Genomic DNA, 23,855 nt, shown 5'->3' on the forward strand with positions numbered 1-23,855 from the left:
TTGCCTCACGCAGCGTGAAATTTCCTGAGGAACCGCAGTCCATGTAGACAAGAAACGATTTGCATGCACTTATGCTGTGAAATAAGCACGTTGACAGTATTTGTCACGTTAGTTATGTTCAAAGTAATTTTAATTCCATGACTGACTTATGTATCTTCTTCATCATCTTCTCAATCCATTATGTTTGATATAGTACTGCACTCCATCGTGAGATAAAGGACACGATGGTGTTGAAGATGTACAGGAAGCAACTGAGAAATTTCAAACTCAAGACTTCAGGGTCAGAGTTCTGTATGAAATGTGACTTTGGGTTCTTTAAATAACAATGGGAGATGTACTAATAGCAATTTGCAGCTTGATACATCAACAGCAATGACCATCAATAAAAATGTTAAGCAAAATCAAGAGGTTGACCAGTAACTGATCATTTAGCGTTTTTGCTGTTAAAATGCTACTTTTCTCGTCAACAAATATAAGGATATTGCTAATAAGTCCCAAAAATACCTTTTTAATTTCCCATTGAGACAGAAAACATATGCAAAAAAAAAAAACAAGATCCACACCAATTTAATGTTCCAAAATTATTATTGAAGACATTACAGTGATTTATATGAAAATAAAGACACAAAAGAACCTCATTTGAAGCAGAAATAATAAACAGGGTAATGAGTAGGTTTTATAAAGTACAAAAGTTAAGATTCTGCTTTCTTCAGTCTATTGCAGCACTGTAATATTAATTTGTCTCCATCCACTGGTTGGGTGCGCTGGTGGATCTCGACTGTTCTCTGTGGAGCCTACGCCCCTGCGTCTGTCTGACAGGATGAGTATCTGTAGGTGTACAACTTGTTATCGGCGCCTCCGCTCAGCATCAGCTGGAAATAGAAACAAGTTTATCATTTTATACACAAAGGCCGTTTGTGTTGGGGCAATGCTTGAGCATACTGCTCTAAAGATATTTTAGATGTCATGCACAAACAAAATATTTGATGTTTCTCACCCCGCTTTCTGTCCAGTCCACACAAAACACTTTGTCCTCATGGGCAGCAAGATCATACAAAGGAGCCTTACAGCTGGAACACAACACAATACTGCTTTTAACAAACACAACTATCGTGCAAAGTGAGGTGGCTGCAAAGTGCCAACAGCTCAGCTCGAACAAAGCAGCCAGAAACTGCCTCTAGTTTTGCAGAGCAGAAGTTGAGTTGTAGAAGAAGCAGTTTGAGCTATTTTGTTCAATTTATATGTGGCTGCAGAGAAACGACAGCTGCGACCAGTTCATTTTTTTTTATACCATTATCAGTAGTTGCAGTGTACAAAATGTAAAGAATTAAAATAAAGTATGAAAAATGCATTATTTGCCAGAGATCCTGATCGCACCTTCAAATAAACTGCGTTGACTGACCAACATTCGGAACATATTTTTCGTTTAATTATGCTGCTTTTAAAGATGAGAGTAAAGTAAGACCCTTTGTCTTCTCCCTCGTTTTTGCTCTGGGTCACCACAGCAGATCCAAGGTGGATCTGCATGTTGATTTGGGACAAGTTTTATGCCGGATGCCTTCCTATGGCAACTCCGTATTACATGGAGAAAGGGCAGCGGTTGGGTTTGAACAGGGAACCTTCTGCACTGTAAAGAATAAACTCAGGAAAACCCAAGCTGGGAGCTTCGCAGTTCCAAACAGCATGTAGTCACTTCAAAACATGTAAACTATATGGCCATCCGCACTAAAATATTCTCGCTTTGTTGTCGTATTTATGAGGAACACATACATTAGTAATTACAGTTGTAACTGGTAGTCTGGACTTACCGCAAAAACCGTAACGCTGGAAACTTTACTCATATTAAAAATGTAAACATATCACATACAAAAGTAAATTACTTTAGTCAAAGTAATTAAATAGCACCTGTAATATTAGTGTTTTAACTGTCAAAACTGAGCCGTGATTGTTACTGATGTCAACTCAAACAAATCCGAGCATTGATTTCCAGCTGAAGTTTCTAAGAAACAAAATCCAACTCGACTTTGCGTTCAGATTATTTTGTCAGAGTTGAGTTTGTGATTTCTAATGTGACAACATGTCATGAACCTGGCATTAAAACAGATAAAAGAAGAAAACCCTCATGTTTAAAGCCCCGTCACACATAGTAAGAATGTGCAGGAACCATGCCCAACACGGCAAATACAGCCATAAACCGACGCAGTTGGGAGAAAAAGAGGTGTGGTCAGCAGTGTCAGATGCATCCGAATTATCTCGTCTACACCTGCACGATGGCATCCAAAGCGCAGGTAGACAAAAGGTAGATGACAGAGACTGCTGTCAGACGGCCATAAAAGGCGCTGAAGACTGCCCGATGTCCAAACATCTGGATGGCAAACATGGGACTGGAGTGGGAGGGAGCGCTGTGTTCCACATGCATGGGACTGCAATTATTACTCAACCGTGTGTCTGTATATATATATATATATATATATATATATATATATATATATATATTGCGTGTGCCACTGGACAGCTTCAGTGAAAGTTTGCTGGCAGTGGGCCATGCTGTCCTCTGCATCAGATGGAGCTTTTCCAGGGAACTTTCTTTTTTGCTCACTTCAGGAGCACAACACAACTCTGGCCACTGTGATGGTTGGATTATCACATGGGATTTATTTTTTATTTTGGGTGAGATGATTTTAACCACAGGCTAGGGTCCGGCTCCACGTCCACGCTGTGGAACACTCCTGGACCACTGCTGGAGGTGAGATTCATGTTTATTAATGCTGTCACTGCCTGGCACAATAGCTCCATGTCATATCTCCTACAGAGTTAGAAGTTGATAATTTATTACAGCGTGAGATCCGTTCAGCTCTCAGCCTGACGCGTGCAATGACGCATTACTGCGAACCACGGAGAGGCGCAGCTGTGCCTTGTATATTGTTTTGTAATATGTCTGTGTGCAAATAAATTCAGGAGCTGAGTAGGCGGGCCCTTCAGAGCTGACTGACGGACAGTGACGAGGGGTCATGCTGGCTCTCCCTGATCAGGAAATGAAATTCAGTCTCTAGCGTGATCATTCTTTGTGTTAGTTAACTGAGTTGCCTTACAGATCACAACTCTGACAAACGGTCCACAGATGGCTGACAGAACGTTTTGGAACTGAAATCTGACACTTTTCGGATGTGCGCAGATTCGTCATTCTGATGCCATTCTGCGTGATTCTGGCTATGTGTGATGGGGGTATAAGGAATTGTTTACCAGCCAATATCACACAGTGAAACTCGGCTGAAGTTTTTAAATCCAGACTTTAAAAATGCACAATCTTCCTCATATTTATAACGAGACAACTGGTTTTAATTTTTATCATAACCTACTTCTTCTGATTTTTACTGTGATATGCTAAACTCATGGGTTCTAATTTTGATTATGTTCTTTGTGTGTTAATTTGGTGATTTAATTTCTTGTGTTTTAATATCTGTATGTTAGTTTTAAATAATATATTTGGACTATTTGTCCTCAGCTTTCTAAGCTTTTCTGACAGTATTTTCCTGAACAAAAACAGGAAACCTCTTACAGGAGATGCTGGCGGAAGCTTTCAGATGTGTGGAATGAAAAGGACTTCCTTCATTTCAGCAAGACTGATTAGCGGTTCAGCTTATCTGTTACTCACTTATGAGGATTTTGACTAAAACTAAAGCAGCCCCAAACTTTTGCCACGCAAACACACAGAAGAGAAATAGGATTTATTCAATGCTACATAAACTTTCAAAAAGGAAGGTGCAATCACGGTGGTAACTGTTAAGTGCCATGTAAATACTTCACCAGATTTGTGATGATTCACATCACAAGTTCATCCTGCAGAGTTTGGTACAGGCACTTACTTTACTTTTGATTTTTAAACAGTACAGTACAGCATGTAGGATATAGTGGTGAGGTTGCAGATTGCAATATGCCGTCACCATCATTTTGTTCCCTTTGTTTCACTGGCGACGGGGATTCATGCTCCCTTGATTTCTATTTTGATAACTAATATGTTTGATCTTTCATTTCACAAAAATGAGGGTTCTCAAACTTGTTAGCCTGCACTAGCAAACAGAAGACCTTCTGTTAGAGAGCAACCACTGACTCCAACATTTTTCGTCAGTCTTCTGGCCACGCTGCAAAATGAAAAATATGGAGTAAGAATGTCACTTTTGTCATTCATATTCTCTTAAAAATGGCCAAAAAAGCAAAAATTCTGCCAGGGTATGTAAACTTTTGAGCACAACTGTGTGTGTGTGTGTGTGTGTATATATATATATATATACATATATATATATACACACACACACACACACACACACACACACACTCAACAAAAATATAAATGCAACACTTTTGGTTTTGCTCCCATTTTGTATGAGATGAACTCAAAGATCTAAAACTTTTTCCACATACACAATATCACCATTTCCCTCAAATATTATTCACAAACCAGTCTAAATCTGTGATAGTGAGCACTTCTCCTTTGCTGAGATAATCCATCCCACCTCACAGGTGTGCCATATCAAGATGCTGATTAGACACCATGATTAGTGCACAGGTGTGCCTTAGACTGTCCACAATAAAAGGCCACTCTGAAAGGTGCAGTTTTGTTTTATTGGGGGGGATATCAGTCAGTATCTGGTGTGACCACCATTTGCCTCATGCAGTGCAACACATCTCCTTCGCATAGAGTTGATCAGGTTGTCAATTGTGGCCTGTGGAATGTTGGTCCACTCCTCTTCAATGGTTGTGCGAAGTTGCTGGATATTGGCAGGAACTGGTACACGCTGTCGTATACGCCGGTCCAGAGCATCCCAAACATGCTCAATGGGTGACATGTCCGGTGAGTATGCCGGCCATGCAAGAACTGGGACATTTTCAGCTTCCAAGAATTGTGTACAGATCCTTGCAACATGGGGCCGTGCATTATCCTGCTGCAACATGAGGTGATGTTCTTGGATGTATGGCACAACAATGGGCCTCAGGATCTCGTCACAGTATCTCTGTGCATTCAAAATGCCATCAATAAAATGCACCTGTGTTCTTCGTCCATAACAGACGCCTGCCCATACCATAACCCCACCGCCACCATGGGCCACTCGATCCACAACATTGACATCAGAAAACCGCTCACCCACACGATGCCACACACGCTGTCTGCCATCTGCCCTGGACAGTGTGAACCGGGATTCATCCGTGAAGAGAACACCTCTCCAACGTGCCAAACGCCAGTGAATGTGAGCATTTGCCCACTCAAGTCGGTTACGACGACGAACTGGAGTCAGGTCGAGACCCCGATGAGGACGACGAGCATGCAGATGAGCTTCCCTGAGACGGTTTCTGACAGTTTGTGCAGAAATTCTTTGGTTATGCAAACCGATTGTTTCAGCAGCTGTCCGAGTGGCTGGTCTCAGACGTTCTTGGAGGTGAACATGCTGGATGTGGAGGTCCTGGGCTGGTGTGGTTACATGTGGTCTGCGGTTGTGAGGCTGGTTGGATGTACTGCCAAATTCTCTCAAACGCCTTTGGAGATGGCTTATGGTAGAGAAATGAACATTCAATGCACGAGCAACAGCTCTGGTTGACATTCCTGCTGTCAGCATGCCAATTGCACGCTCGCTCAAATCTTGCGACATCTGTGGCATTGTGCTGTGTGATAAAACTGCACCTTTCAGAGTGGCCTTTTATTGTGGGCAGTCTAAGGCACACCTGTGCACTAATCATGGTGTCTAATTAGCATCTTGATATGGCACACCTGTGAGGTGGGATGGATTATCTCAGCAAAGGAGAAATGCTCACTATCACAGATTTAGACAGGTTTGTGAACAATATTTGAGGGAAATGGTGATATTGTGTATGTGGAAAAAGTTTTAGATCTTTGAGTTCATCTCATACGAAATGGGAGCAAAACCAAAAGTGTTGCGTTTATATTTTTGTTGAGTGTATCTTTAAAGGATATATATGTGTGTGTGTGTGTGTGTGTGTGAGAAACAAGGCTGAATGTGTTGTGAGCAAAACACATTTCTCTTGTTTCTCAATTTGCCAGATGACTCCTCTGTCCAGGGGTGCAGAAAAGGGGAGAATAAGGAGAAGGATTCTAGGGGCCCATGATTGACAGGGGCCCAGAGAGGCCCTTAATACAATTATAATACTGACAAATTAATATGGGCGGTGGCACAGTAAGATTTATTTTCTTTTCATGGGGCCCAAAATCCCTGGCAGAACCCCTGCTCAATCTCACATAGCTACAAATGAATCTGCTATGACCAGAATCATTAAACTCTATACACGCTCTGTGGGAGGAGGTTTTGGGCGAGACACTGACAAATAAAATGTGGGTAGATATTTTAAAACAGGTACACAAGTCCTCTTTTTGTGCAACACAGTCCTCATCCATTTTGAAGTAGTGCATCAGACGTGTTACACTCAGGCTCAGCTAAGTTCTGAGACTGCGTTTTAGCAGCCAATGATGTCAGCAGTCTGCTGCTAACCCCATACATGTGTTTTGGTCATGTCTGTCACAATATAATTTCTGGACAGAAATTATGCTGTTTGTGTTCCGGTTGTGGTCGTCCCCACACGGTCGTCTCAGCCTTTGTTATCCTGTAGGCAAGAAGACTGATACATTGGAAATCTACATCGTCTCCCCGCGCACTCTCTGGGTTAGTGATATCATTCTTTCTTCTATTGGTGACAATTAGATTCTCTCTGGCTCCTTGGATAGACTGTGCAAAACATAGTGTCCTTTTCTTCACTTTCTTTTTTTAAGTGGATAAATATCAGAACTCATCACTGCCTGAGGCCACTCGACTGTTCGATGAAACTTTAACACCATTTGTGGCGCAAGTTCCAGGGTTGCTGTCTTGGCTCTTTCTTGATGATATTAAAGTATCTAATTATTTTTTACAGCAATGTTACTGTTGAGGAATTGCATTTATTACTGTACTGTCTGATAATGTTATAGCGGTTAAATCCTATGTCCTTGCAAAAAGTAATTATAACAAAAAGCAAGGAAAAACAAAATTACTTTTTTAACACTTACCAGTAAGTGCTTTTTAGTTTTATTTAAGTAATATTCGAATCGCCGTCTTATACTTTTACTTAAGGCTTTTGTTTTTTTGTAAAATGTCTACTTTGTGTGACTATACTTTGGAGGTCATTTGTTTTCACAGACACTGGGTAGAATGTGTGACATCAATGTGAATGATTGTTGTCATGACAAACTCAGCCCACTGCTACTATGACCGCTGCAGAGCGTAGCTACTTCTTTTAAATAACGTTACGTGCCCATCAGAGGTCACATGCACCTGAGCCAATAATTTCACACCATTAACTTGCAGTTAAACAGTTACCTTACATCTGTCCGGCACGATACTTCATTAATTTGAACAAAGCCCAAATGCATCCTTCTATGACTATTGTTGTCATTATGAACACAGTATATTATGTGTGTTATGGCATCTATGAATATTGTTGCTGCTGTTGTGAACATAGTCTTTGTCAAACATGGTCACTGTTTTTCTTTTTCCCCTAAGTGGGGGATCAATAGTCTGATGAAATACAACCCCTGGCAAAAATTATGGAATCACCAGCCTCATAGGATGTTCATTCAGTTGTTTAATTTTGTAGAAAAAAAGCAGATCACAGACATGACACAAAACTAAAGTAATTTCAAATGCCAACTATCTGGCTTTAAGAAACACTATAAAAAATCAAGAAAAATAATTGTGGCAGTCAGTAACGGTTACTTTTTTAGACCAAGCAGAAGGAAAAAATATGGACTCACTCAATTCTGAGGAATAAATTATGGAATCACCCTGTAAATTTTCATCCCCAAAACTAACATCTGCATCAAATCAGATCTGCTCGTTAGTCTGCATCTAAAGGGAGTGATCACACCTTGGAGAGCTGTTGTCCAAGTGGACTGACATGAATCATGGATCCAACATGAGAGATGTCAATTGAAACAAAGGAGAGGATTATCAAACTCTTAAAAGAGGGTAAATCATCACGCAATGTTGCAAAAGAAGGTTGGGAAGGGAAGGTTGTTAAAGGCAAACATACGGGTAGACCAAGGAAAACATCAAAGCGTCAAGACAGAAAACTTAAAGCAGTATGTCTAAAAAAATCGAAAATGCACAACAAAACAAATGAACGAATGGGAGGAAACTGGAGTCAACGTCTGTGACCGAACTGTAAGAAACCGTGTAAAGGAAATGGGATTTACATACAGAAAAGCTAAACGAAAGCCATCATTAACACCTAAACAGAAAAAAACAAGGTTACAATGGGCTAAGAAAAAGCAATCGTGGACTGTGGATGACTGGATGAAAGTCATATTCAGCAATGAATCTCAAATCTGCACTGGGCAAGGTGATGATGCTGGAACTTTTGTTTGGTGCCGTTCCAATGAGATTTATAAAGATGACTGCCTGAAGAGAACATGTAAAGTTCCACAGTCATTGATGATATGGGGCTGCATGTCAGGTAAAGGCACTGGGGAGATGGCTGTCATTACATCATCAATAAATGCACAAGTTTACGTTGATATTTTGGACACTTTTCTTATCCCATCAATTGAAAGGATGTTTGGGGATGATGAAATCATTTTTCAAGATGATAATGCATCTTGCCACAGAGCAAAAACTGTGAAAACATTCCTTGCAAAAAGACACATAGGGTCAATGTCATGGCCTGCAAATAGTCCGGATCTTAATCCAATTGAAAATCTTTGGTGGAAGTTGAAGAAAATGGTCCATCACAAGGCTCCAACCTGCAAAGCTGATCTGGCAACAGAAATCAGAGAAAGTTGGAGCCAGATTGATGAAGAGTACTGTTTGTCACTCATTAAGTCCATGCCTCAGAGACTGCAAGCTGTTATAAAAGCCAGAGGTGGTGCAACAAAATACTAGTGATGTGTTGGAGCGTTTTTGTTTTTCATGATTCCATAATTTATTCCTCAGAATTGAGTGAGCAGATCTGATTTGATGCAGGTGTTAGTTTTGGGGATGAAAATTTACAGGGTGATTCCATAATTTATTCCTCAGAATTGAGTGAGTCCATATTTTTTCCCCTCTGCTTGGTCTAAAAAAGTAACCGTTACTGACTGCCACAATTATTTTTCTTGATTTCTTATAGTGTTTCTTAAAGCCAGATAGTTGGCATTTGAAATGACTTTAGTTTTGTGTCATGTCTGTGATCTGCTTTTTTTCTACAAAATTAAACAACTGAATGAACATCCTCCGAGGCCGGTGATTCCATAATTTTTGCCAGGGGTTGTATTAAAAATGTTATTTCACCTACTTTTCACGTATCAGGTATCTATGACTTACACCAGTGCACAATATACAGATCGGGGGAATTACAGTTTACAGTATAAAGGTTCTGCACTGACCTCATAGGTCAAGGGGCGTGAGCTAACTTCCAGCACAGGGGTGATTAAGCATTTCATGACTAAGCCTTTCTGCTTAGGGTTCAAATCACTTGAACATAAAGGAAGTTTCATTCAATCACTTTCCAAAATGCCGATATTCCAAATATGGAATGTCAAACATATAATGATAAGACAAAAAGGAAGAATCTTGCTTTACGGACCTTCTCGTGTCCCACAGTTTAACTAGGTTGTCAAGGGAACCGGAAACCAGCTGGTGCTCATGTGCAGGTGCCCACTTTACAGCCGTGACCCAGCCAGTGTGGGAGGTCAGAGACAGCAGCACCAACGACCCATCTGGACAAACGAGAAGATAACAGCTGTGAAAGTGAATTTGTATGGAAGCATTTAAACCACAAACACACCACTTTCCAAGGCTTTTCCAAAGCCTTAGCATGTTAAAGGCTGTAAATGAACAGATAAAAGAATAAGTCCATCCCCATCAGGTTTTTAAATGTGGTATCTCAAAACAATAAAAGCTATCACCTTGTAGGTCTCCAAATTAAAAAGGGCATATGAGAATAAGCTCATTTGATGCAAGAAATCAATTGAAAAGGCAACTTTGTTTTGTCTGTGTAATATCCTGGATATGTGTCTGCTATTTACTGGATGGTTAGTGGATGATGGATTAGGAGCAGGTATGGCTGTCAGTGAGAGTCTGATTCCAGACAGGAATGTACTAAATCAGACAGCGGCTGTTTTGTAAAATCTGAATAAAATAGTCTCACGTCACACAACTGCGCAGAAAGGATTCTGTATGAATTTAACTGCAGAAGAAAGAAATCAGAGTGAATGGAGTCTGTGAGAAAGAGTTTTCTTTAATCAGAGAAATAAACCATTATTTTCTGATTGTTTACCAATGTTTTAAAACTCACATAACTTTGTCACAAATCACCACAACCCTGCATAAAATGTACTGTATGAACACAGCCAAAGCAGACATAACTTCTCTCTCAATATGTGCGTTTTTAAGTTACATGTACTCGTAGCTTGATGTGAGCTTGTCTGTCAGCTAGGGATGCACTAATACCGATACCAGTATTGGGTATCAGTCCAATCCCGTATGTATTTACTTGTAATCATAAAACTGCTCCGATACCAGACATCCAATACCCCTTTACAGCAGCATGATGTCAACCTCTCAATTGTGTTTGTATTGTGGGTCGATCGCGGCAGCTCGTGGGCAGGCGGAGGTCGCGGTTAGACGGAACTGCCCACTTCGCAAAACGAAGCGTTTCTTGCTGCGAGGTATTCATCTGTTTTCTGCAGTGCAGCTCAGAGTCCGAGCTGAAAACACTTCTTGTCTCTCAAAGCGTGGTGATGGCAGCACACGTGAACTGAGCTTTACAAAGACATTTTTACACCTTTTTTTTTTTTCTTTAAAACTCTGTGCCGCTCCGTGTGTGTCCTCACTAAAACAGCTGATCTACATGTATTAACAAATGCTAATGCTCGTTTTTTCCACCCAAATGCACCTAAAGTTGCTTTCTCAGGATGACATGAAGTTAAAAAAAAATTCCCTACCTCTCAATCTGGTGGAGTGGGGGCATGCTTCCCCTCAACACCCTTAAAGGTCCACTTTTGAAGACAATTTTTCATATTACTAATACTATAATAAAATAATTTTAACAATTAAAATGTTGAGAAAGAATTTAAATGTTAGAAAAATGTAGGAAAGAATTTAATAGTTACATTTATAAACAATGTAGATTATAAATTGTAAGTATTACTGTTACATTGCTATCAACATTTAAATAAGACAAGTATTATGTTCATTGAAGTCAAGAAAGGGTAACTATAAACTGAGTATTGGCAAAACTGGTTATCATTTTCATGTTGAGGTGGCAGGGGGTGTTGTCAGCAGCTGCTGAAAGTAACTAATAAAGTAACTAGTAATCTAACTTAGTTACTTTTAAAATTGAGTAATCAGTAAAGTAACCAAGTTACTTTTCAAGGAGTAATCAGTAACTGGATTACTTTTTCAAAGTAACTGTGGCAACACTGGTGCTCACAGATATACGTAAAGTTAGTGATGGACAATTTCAGTTCTGTTACTGGTGTTGTATATTTTGTAGTGCTGAAGTCCAAAGGTTACATTTCAGTGAGATGTCCAATCCATGTGACCCTCAACTTTAACAAGATTCCCAGTACCTGCACTGGCCACACAGCATGATGGAACTACCTCCAAATGTTACTGTAGGTAGCAAGCCTTTTTCTTGGAATGCTGTGTTCTTTTTCTGCCATGCATACCACCCTATGTCCAAATAACTCAACTTTAGTTTCATCAGTCCACAGCACCTTATTCCAAAATGAAGCTGGCTTATCCAAATGTGCTTTAGCATACCTCAAGCAACTCTGTTGTGGTGTGTACGCAGAAAAGGCTTCCTCTGCATTACAGCATCTCCTTGTGCAAAGTGCACTGTATAGTTCAATGATGCACAGAGACACAATCTGCAGCAAGGTCATGTTGTAGGTCTTTGAAGCAGGTCTGTGGGTTGACTATGACTGTTCTCACCATCCTTCACTTCAGCTTATGAGATTTTTCTTGGCCTGCCACTTTGGGCCTTAACTAGTACTGTGCCTGTTGTCTTCCATTTCCTCACTATGTTCCTCACAGTCGAAACTGACAGCTAAAATCTCTGAGATAGCTTTTTGTATCCTTCCCCTAAACCATGATGTTGAACAATTTTTGTTTTCAGGTCATTTGAGAGGTGTTTAGATGCTCCCACTGCCACTAATTAGAAGAGATGCAAAGAGGGGAAACATTTGCAAATGGCCACCTTAAATACCCTTTCTCATGACGTGAATCCAATCAAGGTCAAGGGTCAATGAGATTACCAAACCAATTCTGTGTTCCAATAATTAGTGGTAAATGCATTCAAATTAATAAAATGACAAGGGTGGCCAAATTTATGCACATGCCTAATTTTGTTTAAATAATTATTGCACTCTGTAAATACTAGAAACATCATTTCACTTTTCAAATATCAGTGTGTTCATCTGCTATATGATATACAACCCCTGGCAAAAATGATCGAATCACCGGCCTCGGAGGATGTTCATTCAGTTGTTTAATTTTGTAGAAAAAAAGCAGATCACAGACATGACACAAAACTAAAGTCATTTCAAATGGCAACTTTCTGGCTTTAAGAAACACTATAAGAAATCAGGAAAAAAAAAATTGTGGCAGTCAGTAACAGTTACTTTTTTAGACCAAGCAGAGGGAAAAAAAAATATGGAATCACTCAATTCTGAGGAATAAATTATGGAATCATGAAAAACAAAAGAACGTTCCAACACATCACTAGTATTTTGTTGCACCACCTCTGGCTTTTATAACAGCTTGCAGTCTCTGAGGCATGGACTTAATGAGTGACAAACAGTACTCTTCATCAATCTGGCTCCAACTTTCTCTGATTGCTGTTGCCAGATCAGCTTTGCAGGTTGGAGCCTTGTGATGGACCATTTTCTTCAACTTCCACCAAAGATTTTCAATTGGATTAAGATCCGGACTATTTGCAGGCCATGACACTGACCCTATGTGTCTTTTTGCAAGGAATGTTTTCACAGTTTTTGCTCTATGGCAAGATGCATTATCATCTTGAAAAAATGATCTCATCATCCCCAAACATCCTTTCAATTGATAGGATAAGAAAAGTGTCCAAAATATCAACATAAACTTGTGCATTTATTGATGATGTAATGACAGCCATCTCCCCAGTGCCTTTACCTGACATGCAGCCCCATATCATCAATGACTGTGAAAATTTACATGTTCTCTTCAGACAGTCATCTTTATAAATCTCATTGGAATGGCACCAAACAAAAGTTCCAGCATCATCACCTTGCCCAATGCAGATTCGAGATTCATCACTGAATATGACTTTCATCCAGTCATCCACAGGCCACGATTGCTTTGCCTTAGCCCACTGTAACCTTGTTTTTTTCTGTTTAGGTGTTAATGATGGTTTTCGTTTAGCTTTTCTGTATGTAAATCCCATTTCCTTTAGGTGGTTTCTTACAGTTCGGTCACAGACGTTGACTCCAGTTTCCTCCCATTCGTTCCTCATTTGTTTTGTTGTGTATTTTCGATTTTTGAGACATATTGCTTTAAGTTTTCTGTCTTGACGCTTTGATGTCTTCCTTGGTCTACCAGTATGTTTGCCTTTAACAACCTTCCCATGTTGTTTGTATTTGGTCCAGAGTTTAGACACAGCTGACTGTGAACAACCAACATCTTTTGCAACATTGCGTGATGATTTACTCTCTTTTAAGAGTTTGATAATCCTCTCCTTTGTTTCAATTGACATCTCTCGTGTTGGAGCCATGATTCATGTCAGTCCACTTGGTGCAACAGCTCTCCAAGGTGTGATCACTCCTTTTTAGATGCAGACTAACGAGCAGATCTGATCTGATGCAGGTGTTAGTTTTGGGGATGAAAATTTACAGGGTGATTCCATAATTTATTCCTCAGAATTGAGTGAGTCCATATTTTTTCCCCTCTGCTTGGTCTAAAAAAGTAACCGTTACTGACTGCCACAGTTACTTTTCTTGATTTGTTATAGTGTTTCTTAAAGCCAGATAGTTGGCATTTGAAATGACTTTAGTTTTGTGTCAAGTCTGTGATCTGCTTTTTTTCTACAAAATTAAACAACTGAATGAACATCCTCCGAGGCCAGTGATTCCATAATTTTTGCCAGGGGTTGAATTTATCCAAACAAGGTGAAGGGGAGGTGATGGTCTAGTGGTTAAGGTGTTGGGCTTGAGACCAGAAGATCATCAGTTCAAATCCACACCTGACTGGAAAATCACTAAGGGCCCTTGGGCAAGATCTTTAATCCCCTATTGCTCCAGGTGTGTAGTGAGCGCCTTGTATGGCAGCACCCTGACATTGAGGTGAATGTGAGGTATAATTGTAAAGGGCTTTGAGCGTCTGATACAGATGGAAAAGCGCTATATAAATGTAGTCCATTTACCAAGCAATGATTTATAAAGGAAAATCATGAAAATGATCAGGGATGCCCAAACTTTTGCATACATTGGTCTCAGTTATAGTCAAAATGTAAGTAACAACTGATGAATAAAACATTTTGAAAGTCATCATAAAACTGGAATGGTATCATTAAGTATTCGTATCGGTACTCGGTATCGACGAGTACCCAAATGTAAGTACTCATACTTGTACTCAGTCTGGGAAAAAGTGGTATCGGTGCATCCCTACTGTTAGCTTCTTTCATTTCCAAAAGCTAAGTCTCGTGACCACCAGACCAACTGCTTCTCATCTGAAAACCAGAGATAAAAATGTGTCTGTTATTTCGCAGAGATGTACCTTTGGTTCGGGGGTCCCACAGTCTGATGTGTCTGTCGGTGCTGCCTGAGGCCAGCCGTCGACACAGAGGTGAGTAGGAAATACAGTTAAACACTTTACTGCCCGACTGTAAAACAGAGAGAAAATACCATATAAACAGTCAAAAAAAAAGTCTATAATGCCATTTTCACACATGAAAGCTGTCATGGCTCAGACATAAAGCTGGAGATCCTAGAGATGGTTATAGATAATAAATCCCAGTTGATCAGCAGTTTGTTCTTCATCACCAATCTGACACAGTTTGAACTTCAGCAGATCCTCACCATGTCCTTCTGTAAGTTTCTGCTGTGTGATTGGCTGATTAAACACTACCCTTTATAATTAGTTCAAGAAGCAACCCCAATAGAGTGTCCAGTGAGTGCCTATTTTCCTTTTATCACTTTTGAAACCCACCTTATGACATCACAATGATCTTGACAAACAAATATTCTGTGGATGTGGTAAACCATTGTTGTCCCACTGGTAGCAACGGCTACTTAGCAAGCAGGCCCCACCAATTTTCATATGTAACTGTAAAATTTAATATTTTATCCTTTTAAATAAAACAATGAAATACTACATGAATAAATTAATAAGAGCACACAAAATGTATTCTGTGTCTGGTGTCTTCATAATGGGACAACATTTATACAGACAGACCTGGGCCTGGTTTCATGAAGTGGTCTAATCATTTAGTCTACTAAACTTACTTAGTCGACTAAGGTTAGTCGCCCAACATTATCTGTCGAATCTCTGTTCAAACAGCTAAACTTGTAGATTAGCTGTTTTACCTTAGTCCACGATTTTCATGGTCATAGCGGCCTCTCGAGTGTCATTGCCAAGAAATGGATCCAATGCCTAACAGTTTTGTTTACTTCTGGGTTGGTCCGTCTGCTACAAACATGGCTGAGTCCACTGCAGGAGAGGAGAAGCACTCCAGACCTAGGCATTTGAAAACATCTCCAGTGGATTATTCCGGGCCCGGAACACCTGCTCCCTCCGCAAGTCTCTTCTTCCTTCCTCCTCCATCAAGTGTTGGCACATGATGGCCACATTTTTGAGGCAAGACACTGACAGACAGAAAAAGCCAGGTGGCGCTGAAAAAGCTAGATTAAGAAAAAGAAAAGCTTTGGAGGAAGATGCTGCCAAGTGTGCAAAGCTCACAAATATTTTTTCAAGAAGACAGAGCGAAGAGGGAAATGGACATAACAGGCTACATGCCTGTTATGTCCGGATGTCAGCTGTATTAACATCTGTAGTACAGTACCACCTCCTGATGGGGAATCATATGGTCGGATAAAAATCAAACCTGTTTGATATTTTGGTCGGCCGTCGTGACTTGTGAGGGTTCCGTGCTGTTGAAGCAGCGCTACAAGCGTCTACGCGCTGATTACGTCGCGCACTGTGCATGAGCAAACACCGTAGAGAGCAAACAGTGATCTCACGTAAAGTCTTGTGTTTTTTTATTGCGTTCCCTCGCAATAACCTAATATATTAAAGTTCATGCCTATCAGCACGCACAGTGAGTGGAATCAGGTGGGGGGGAGACTGAACGTATATGCACGCGCGTGGATACACACACACAGCAAACAACAGCAGCATTTACGACAGATGAACACAGCTGTAAGACTCCGTATTAAATATAGTTTATGTATACAACAGTGTAAGTAGCAGCACCTGTTATGAATGTTTGTTTTCTTTTTTTCCATCCTCTCGTGAATCATGTCACTGTCTGCTGTGTGCGCGCGCATATACGTTCAGTCTCTCCCACCTGATTTCACTCACTGTGTGCGCTGATAGGCATGAAATAATTTTTTTTTTAAAGAAAAAAAAAAAGCTTCTGTTACATTTTGCTTTTGGAAACACCAGTCCAACGTGTGGTTTTTGAACGTACAATGTGAGCAGTCAGATTGCATCAGAACATCGGGCCGTACAGTGAGACCATGAATCGTGCGCTCTGAACTTTTAAACCCTGTGGTTTTGTTGCACAGTTTGAGCTGGAGCCAAGTACAACGATTGAAAATATCGTACAGTGTATGTCCAGCTTAACTAACTTTAATTATAATTATAAGCCACCCAATTTTCACAGTCAGTCAGCACATAAATGCCACAGCAGAACTCTTATTATCTCTGTGCGCTGGCGGTTTGTGGGCCAGTTGGATATGAAACTCCCGGGCTGAAAAATGTTCACAGCACGCCCTGGCTGTCAAATCTGGTGTTTCCTAGCTCTTGAATGGCTGAGCACAAATGACTTGGAGCTGGATGGAGCAGGAACAGTGAGAAAAGATACAGGGCAGGTGATCTCCAGGATCAGGACTATTGATCCCTGGCTCATAGTTTTGACACGAAGTGTGATGACTGAAGGACAGAGATGGATGCTTGCACTTATGGATGGAGCATGTTTCAATATCCTCCCCTCCAAGCCTATCAACCAGTGGAGATAACAAAGCGGTAAAGTAAAAACTTCTAGAGTCATGTTTATTTAAAAGTTAATTATTTCTAATGTGGTGCCAAACTTGAGGCAAACTGATGGCATAAAGTTCCTCTCTTAAGAGTTTTACTTGCATGTATCAAAAGAAATGCAAACATATTGTTTTGGGGAACTCATAAGAATTTAATTTCCATCTACAAATCTACAAAGTCCTTGTTGAAGCAGTATTACTGATCAGTCACGATGAAAATATGCTCAAGATGCATTTATTTGTTTTATAGTCATCAGCATGGTCTAATTTCACAAAGATGAGATACTGATAGCTGTGTGTTGATTCATCTGTGTCTCACCAGTGTAGTCTTCATTCCTCCGGTCTCAGCATCCCACACGCGGATTGTGTGGTCCCAGGATGCACTACACAGCTCCTCACTGTCACACCACAGAACAGAGGACACCGCCTCGTTGTGACCAGACAATGTCATCAGGGGAGTCTGACAGGCATTTGAGAACACAAGATTTTTTAAAAGTTTCTTCTTAATAATGAGGTCAGTCATATAATCATATACAGATGATCTTGATTGGTTTCCACCCACCCTGGTCAGACCCAGCTGATTAGTCTTTTGTTTCTTCCTCGGTCGGTCTGCAAGCTCCTCAACTTCATCTGCATCTTCTGTTGGCACTGCAAACCCAAAACAATAAACCCCAAACATTGGTGCTTAACCAACAATTTGCCATTAGCAGTGCAGATTCAAACAAACACTCATGCAACCAACATACCTGCTGACCAGATCTTCAACATTTTATCCCAGGATCCACTGCAGAACTGAAAGTAAGCAACAAATACTGTGAGAAGCTAAAACAGCCTTAAAATTTCAGACTGTTTCTGAACTCCCCTACTCTAGCGGCCTTCTGTGGCTCTTTCACCCTCTTCACCTTTGAGCCGCTGGGGTCTGTGGCGATGGTGTCAACGCTCCCAGTGTGTCCTCGACAGCAGTGTCTGGCTTTCACCTTGTTCCTCTCAGAGTTCCACTCCCACAAGAGAATGGTTTGATCCAGAGAGGCCGTCAGAAGCAGAGAGGTCAAGCCATCTGCACATAAGAAGATTTTTGTAAGAGCTTATAATTATTACTAGCGGTGCCCATGGTTGCCGGCTTTGTATTGCTTACCTTTTTTGACCCAAGCGACGTCTTTGACCACATCTGTGTGTCCGGCCACAGTCATAATCGCCTTGCCTTCCACAGACCAGATTCTGGCTGTCTTGTCATACGAACCTGTCAGAATCCTGCAAGAATATACATGACAGGGTCGGCTGCTGGCTGCAGATGCAGACTTTACTTCAGAGTTACGGCTATTAGTGCAAATGCTGCATTTGATAAAACTGGTCACTAGTTTTTTGGACAGAATTAAAACTATTCTGGTATCTCTGGTTTAAGTGCTAACAGGGATGAGATCCCGAGGTGATGTCTTATCATGTATTCCTGGTGGTAGAATCTTTGCCTATCCTGCTCCAGTGTTGTGGATGAGTCTAACCGGTAAAATTACTCACATTTGGTTACGGGTGTTTAAGTCAAAGACTCAAAGCTCACCCATTTTCTGCCGTTTATGATGTCCTCAGTTCATGCATACAATATCAACTATATAGGCAAATTTTGACATTGCCTTGTAACCATATCTTTTAACCTTTTCGCCTCTAAATGTAACTGCTTTGTCCTTGTCTGTCCATTAATCATTCTACCATGTTTGGTCCAAATGGGGTCAAAACCCTTTGAGTCACTTTGTTCACATATACAATACCACACACCGGTGTCAAAACCTATATCGGTTAGGACTAGAGTCAGAAAATACAATATTCTTCCACATGGATAATCCTTGTGTTCCCATGTCAGTGGGCTTGTGTTAGTTAGTTACCATTCTGGATCTGCATCCACGGAGCTAATCCAGTCATCATGCATCAAGCACTCCTCAGGCTCTGGGGCAGTGATTCGCTCGACATATTCAATCTCCACCACATCTTCCTGAAACAGACACACTTATGATTAACTGTTCAAAGACCGTCAAGTCTGGTTTAAGCCCAAAACCAATCACATCTGTTTCTCTCATGCATGTCAATATATGTTACCACTACAAAAAGAGGGTCTCGATCAGACTGAAGATGGCTTTGATGGGCAAAAAAATATATCTTTAATATTGACAACAGTCAGGATGTGCTGCATGCACGTAAAGTATTTTTGTATTCATTAAAACACATGCCTATTGCTGTAACAGGTGCGCATTCAACTTTAAGCCCTGAGACAGGTCATACCGTAGATATTCCTTCTGACTCCATATGAGTGTACAGTGGTGTGCGCAGGAACTGACCCCTGACCAAGAAGTCAAACTCCACTTTTCTATGAGATGCTGGGGAGACATGAAACATGATACAGACATTAGTGCTGAAATCATTGCTCCTTTAACTGATTAGTTGGCTGACATAAGATTAACTGACAGCCACACTGATAACTTATGAATTGTATAAGTCAACAAAGCAAGAATGTAATTTTGGTTAAACAAACGTAAATGCATCATTTTCTTAAATGCACTTTCTACCAAACCTCTGATATCATATAGACTAACCAATAAACTGAATTAGAAGATTAAAAAAAATCTGCATATTAACTGATCATAGAATTAGCGTCAACAATCCTATTTACTTTAAAGACAATGTGAACATGATGAGAGACAGAAGCTTATTAAATTTGATTTAATGCTCAATTTCAATTTCAATTTATTATCATTTATATAGTGCCAAATCACAACAGAGTTGCCTCAAAGCACTTCACACAGGTAAGGTCAGTGATAATAATGATGACAATAATCCAATGATGAATACATTTATAAAAAAAAGGCTACGTGAGTGTTGACTAATGCATTTACTATAAAAATAAAACCTCATAAAATCTGTTTAGATGTGTTGGGAGGTGATGGTCTTCTGGTTAAGCTTTGGGCTTGAGACAAGAGGATCCCCGGTTCAATCTCCAACTGTAAAATCACTAAGGGTCCTTGGGCAAGGTCCTTATTCCCCTAGTTGCTCCCGGTGTGTAGTGAGGGCCTTGCATGGCAGCATCCTGATATCAGTGTGTGAGTGTGCTTGTGTGAATGGGTGAATGTGAGGCATCATTGTAAAGCACTTTGAGCTTCTGATCGAGATGTAAAAGCGCTATGTAAATGCAGTTCATTTACCATTTAGCTGTGAGCTGAAACTATTAATGTATTCACAAAAAGCATTTTAAAAAAGCATTTAAAAAACAAACACTTGTTTCAGCATCTTAAAGTTAAACATTTTGCTTGTCTTAATTTAAATGACTATAACTACTTTTAAACCACTTCAAACATGATAAACTGGTTTAAAACAATGTGGCATTTTATTTTAAACTGATCCCTTGACAATATGCATTTTGTTCTGCTAAAAACATGTGAATGATTGAATTGTGATCTAACACATTATTTCATCAAAATATAACCCCTGCAGTGACACGGTTCGGTCTCGCGAGACAAGAGGCAGCTGAAACACGGAAATCTTAGCAAGACATCAGAAAGGTACATCAGCAGGCTCACTGCTCCGCAAACAATGTCAACCTCCACAGCAGCTTGGAGGAAAAACCTTATTTTGTCACTGCCTGTATGAGACAGACACTTCAAACACTACCAGAGAACATAACGTGGTAGTTATAGAGGGTTTTCAATCACGTGACTGATTTGCTGCAGGATAGGTGCCGTCTCCATTCTGGATTACAAGGAGGCTGGCACGTGATAGAAAAATGGACCCGTATCTTATACCAGATAGTGAATTTAGTGGTGATGTAATGAACTGGCCGACAGTGTCACACTGCGGTATTGTGAAGTAGGAAGCTGCTGACCAGGTCAGCCTCGCTGACCTCCTGCAGAGCATCACAGGGGAGCTCTGAAAGCAGAGGTCGTCTTGAAGTCTTGAGCGATTTCTCTCACCAGGCGCTAGAAGGGCAGCTTGCGGATCAGCAGCTCGGTGCTCGAGGACCACAATGTAAATAAACATCCGTATTGGAAGCGTTCTTGTGTTATCCTGAGCAGTATTTTTATGTATTCTTATTCTTATATAATTTTATTGCCGAATAAAATAAAAATAAAATTCTGGTATAAGTGGATTTCTGTTAGTGGCGGATCTCTCTCAGCACCATGGTGCTGTGAGGCTTCTTCACACCAACGTTAAAGCTTCTGCAATTGTTCGCCAAATACACGTAGCGTATCACAGCGGCCACCGCGTCGTAATCCAGAATGGGCGTGGGACACAAAATACGTCACATGAAAACCCTCTATACTTGGTGATCAGCCTGACAACAAATTTTGAGAATGACTATGGTCCAAAAAAGTACTTTTCTGACATATTATAAAAAATTAGTTTGTTAAAAAATTAACAAACTAATCACAAAAATAAATAACATACATCAATAATAAAATATAATAATTGTTAATTGCAGCTCTATGGGTGCGTGCTTGAATTCAACCATAAACTTTAATCTTTTATTATTACTATTTTAAATATTAAATATATGTTCAGTTCCACAACGAAGTACAGAAACACATGTGGCAAGTCTGGAGATGAAAACAAGCAATATATATATATTTTTTTTTTTCCTTTTTTCTTTTTACCATTTTTAGCCTCCAGTAGCTTGTTGATGACATTACTGAGATCCTGCACTTCAGAACCAGCGGGGATGGAGAATGGAACATCATCCACAACGTACCTAAAATACATTAAAAAGCTAAATTAATCAGGAGTAACTGATACAGAACTTACGCTTAGCACGGTTACATAAAGAGGCTACAAACATAAGCTAAGAGCCACACAAGCGGTTATGTAAAGGTAAAATTTAATGTACCGACTAAACACAGTTAGCCACGACTTTTTTTTCTTTACTTCCCTTATATCTCTCAGAAGAAAATCAATCCTCACCTTTTGTCCTCTGTAAAGAACCTCGCTTGTAATTGTGACATTATTTTTAAACCTTATTTTATTTACCACAAAGTAACCATGTAAAATTTTACTAAATATTCGTTTAATCCAGAACACACCGGAATCATGCAGCCATGTGGTACGACACAAGGCACTTCAGTTGAGCACAGATGGCGTCGATCGAGGATGGAGATCGACGCTCCCCAGCACTATGCTGCATTCAATATAATAGTAAACTCGGCAAACCTAAATTAAAAACTTCCTAGTTCTACAAAAAAAAAAAAAAAAAAAACGTGCACTTGATCAACGCAGAAAATAATATGGATGCCTACAGTAACATATTTGAGCTTCTTTACGAGGAGCACATACGTAAGAGCTTTGCTTGATGTGAGTGAGCAGGATGGAAAATCTCAGATAAAGCTGGCAACTTCACTAATATATAAAAAGCACAAACATGTCGCATACAAGAATAAAAGATTTGTTAAAAGTTATTGACGGGGGACCCCACGATTATAATTCAGAATTCATTTTATTGTGTGTATAAATAGGTATATACAAAGTATAATAAAAGCACATCAATACATTAAAGTGATACAAAATTTAACACTTGTAAGAACATTAGATTTAAAATCACATCAATGACATTATTAAGAGATTAAATAGAAGCACACGTCGAGCCTCAGCCTTTCACACTGAATCCGTCAGATGCGTCAAAAATCGGCCTGAAAAGCATTATTTCTCAATGAGACGCATTGCGTTTTAGATGCAAAACACGGAAGACGGGTGGCAGAAACCGCATTGGCCGCCATCTTGGAAGGGGCGTCCTACCTATGGCAGCCAAAGCCAAACCACTCATCTGTACAAAATGGATCGGTGGAAACCACTGATCCGTGCAAAACAGAAACGTGTCACAGGACTGCTCATTTATGGAGCAGTTTTCTGAAGAAAAATCCTTCTAAATGTTTTTTTGTTGTTACCTCATTATTTCTGATTACTGTTAAAAACAGTTTAGAACACTTGTAATTAAAATAGCTAAATAAACCAATAAATGGTTCTTCAGAAACCTTTTGTCTGTAAATTAAAACCACCTGTTATTTCAGATTATTTCATTTCTTGTTTAACACAAGGAACCTCAGACATTTATGTTTAGACAAAATAACATGGAAATTTGTATTTTTTTAAAAAAATTCTGGTAGATTATTTATATCTCATTTTAAACAGAAAAACAGACACTGTAAATAAATACTGTTTATTATAAATGCAACAGGAAATAATATAACAATGACTGCAGTGTGATTGTAAAGTAGGATTTCTGTGACAAACCTCATGATGACTATATATGTGTGTGTGTGTGTGTGTCATTTCAACTTGTAATTTCGCCAAAATATGTAATTGCCTTTAATGTTATCAGGACAGAGTCATTTCTAAAATATGAATTTGAGCACAATAAGTGGAGAGCTTCTACTTGTGCAAATGTCTTTTGACTTTGTGGACATTTTTAATGATCCGTTCATTTATTGTTAAAATATAAAATGAAACAGCTTTTTAAAAAACAATAAAATAGTTGCTGTTCAAAGAGCCTTTATTTAGAAGCAGGTGATGTTCTGCTGGATTCTCTGGACCAGATGAAGGTCTCTTCTGCAGCTTTGAACTCTGGTGGTGTTGCTGA

The 23,855-nt window shown here is 39.8% G+C and overlaps 1 protein-coding gene across 1 annotated transcript; it reads right to left on the reverse strand.

The window, feature by feature from the left end:
* Positions 1-582: 582 nt before the first annotated feature.
* On the reverse strand, positions 583-22,351 carry wdr12 (WD repeat domain 12). Its single transcript, XM_034177026.1, has 13 exons — positions 22,187-22,351; positions 21,883-21,977; positions 19,520-19,614; positions 19,126-19,232; positions 18,384-18,499; positions 18,151-18,305; positions 17,995-18,040; positions 17,811-17,896; positions 17,568-17,708; positions 14,769-14,874; positions 9,604-9,736; positions 998-1,070; positions 583-872 (listed from the first exon to the last, which is right to left on the reverse strand). The coding sequence occupies exons 1-13, from the start codon at positions 22,225-22,227 to the stop codon at positions 795-797; spliced, it is 1,272 nt and encodes a 423-aa protein (XP_034032917.1). The 5' UTR covers positions 22,228-22,351; the 3' UTR covers positions 583-794.
* Between the last annotated feature and the right edge of the window lie 1,504 nt (positions 22,352-23,855).

This window comes from Thalassophryne amazonica, chromosome 1 (genome assembly GCF_902500255.1).
Source record: "Thalassophryne amazonica chromosome 1, fThaAma1.1, whole genome shotgun sequence".
NCBI classification, from domain to species: domain Eukaryota; kingdom Metazoa; phylum Chordata; class Actinopteri; order Batrachoidiformes; family Batrachoididae; genus Thalassophryne; species Thalassophryne amazonica.

What these genes read in the sequence shown, in the direction of transcription:
- wdr12 (XM_034177026.1), bottom strand. Translation starts at nt 22,227, where the DNA reads ATGTCACAATTACAAGCGAGGTTCTTTACAGAGGACAAAAG. An exon ending in AGTCAGAAGGAATATCTACG is followed by an intron (nt 19,233 to 19,519) that starts GTATGACCTGTC and finishes TGTCTGTTTCAG; the next exon opens with GAAGATGTGGTGGAGATTGA. An exon ending in GAGGAATGAAGACTACACTG is followed by an intron (nt 14,875 to 17,567) that starts GTGAGACACAGA and finishes TCTGTTTTACAG; the next exon opens with TCGGGCAGTAAAGTGTTTAA.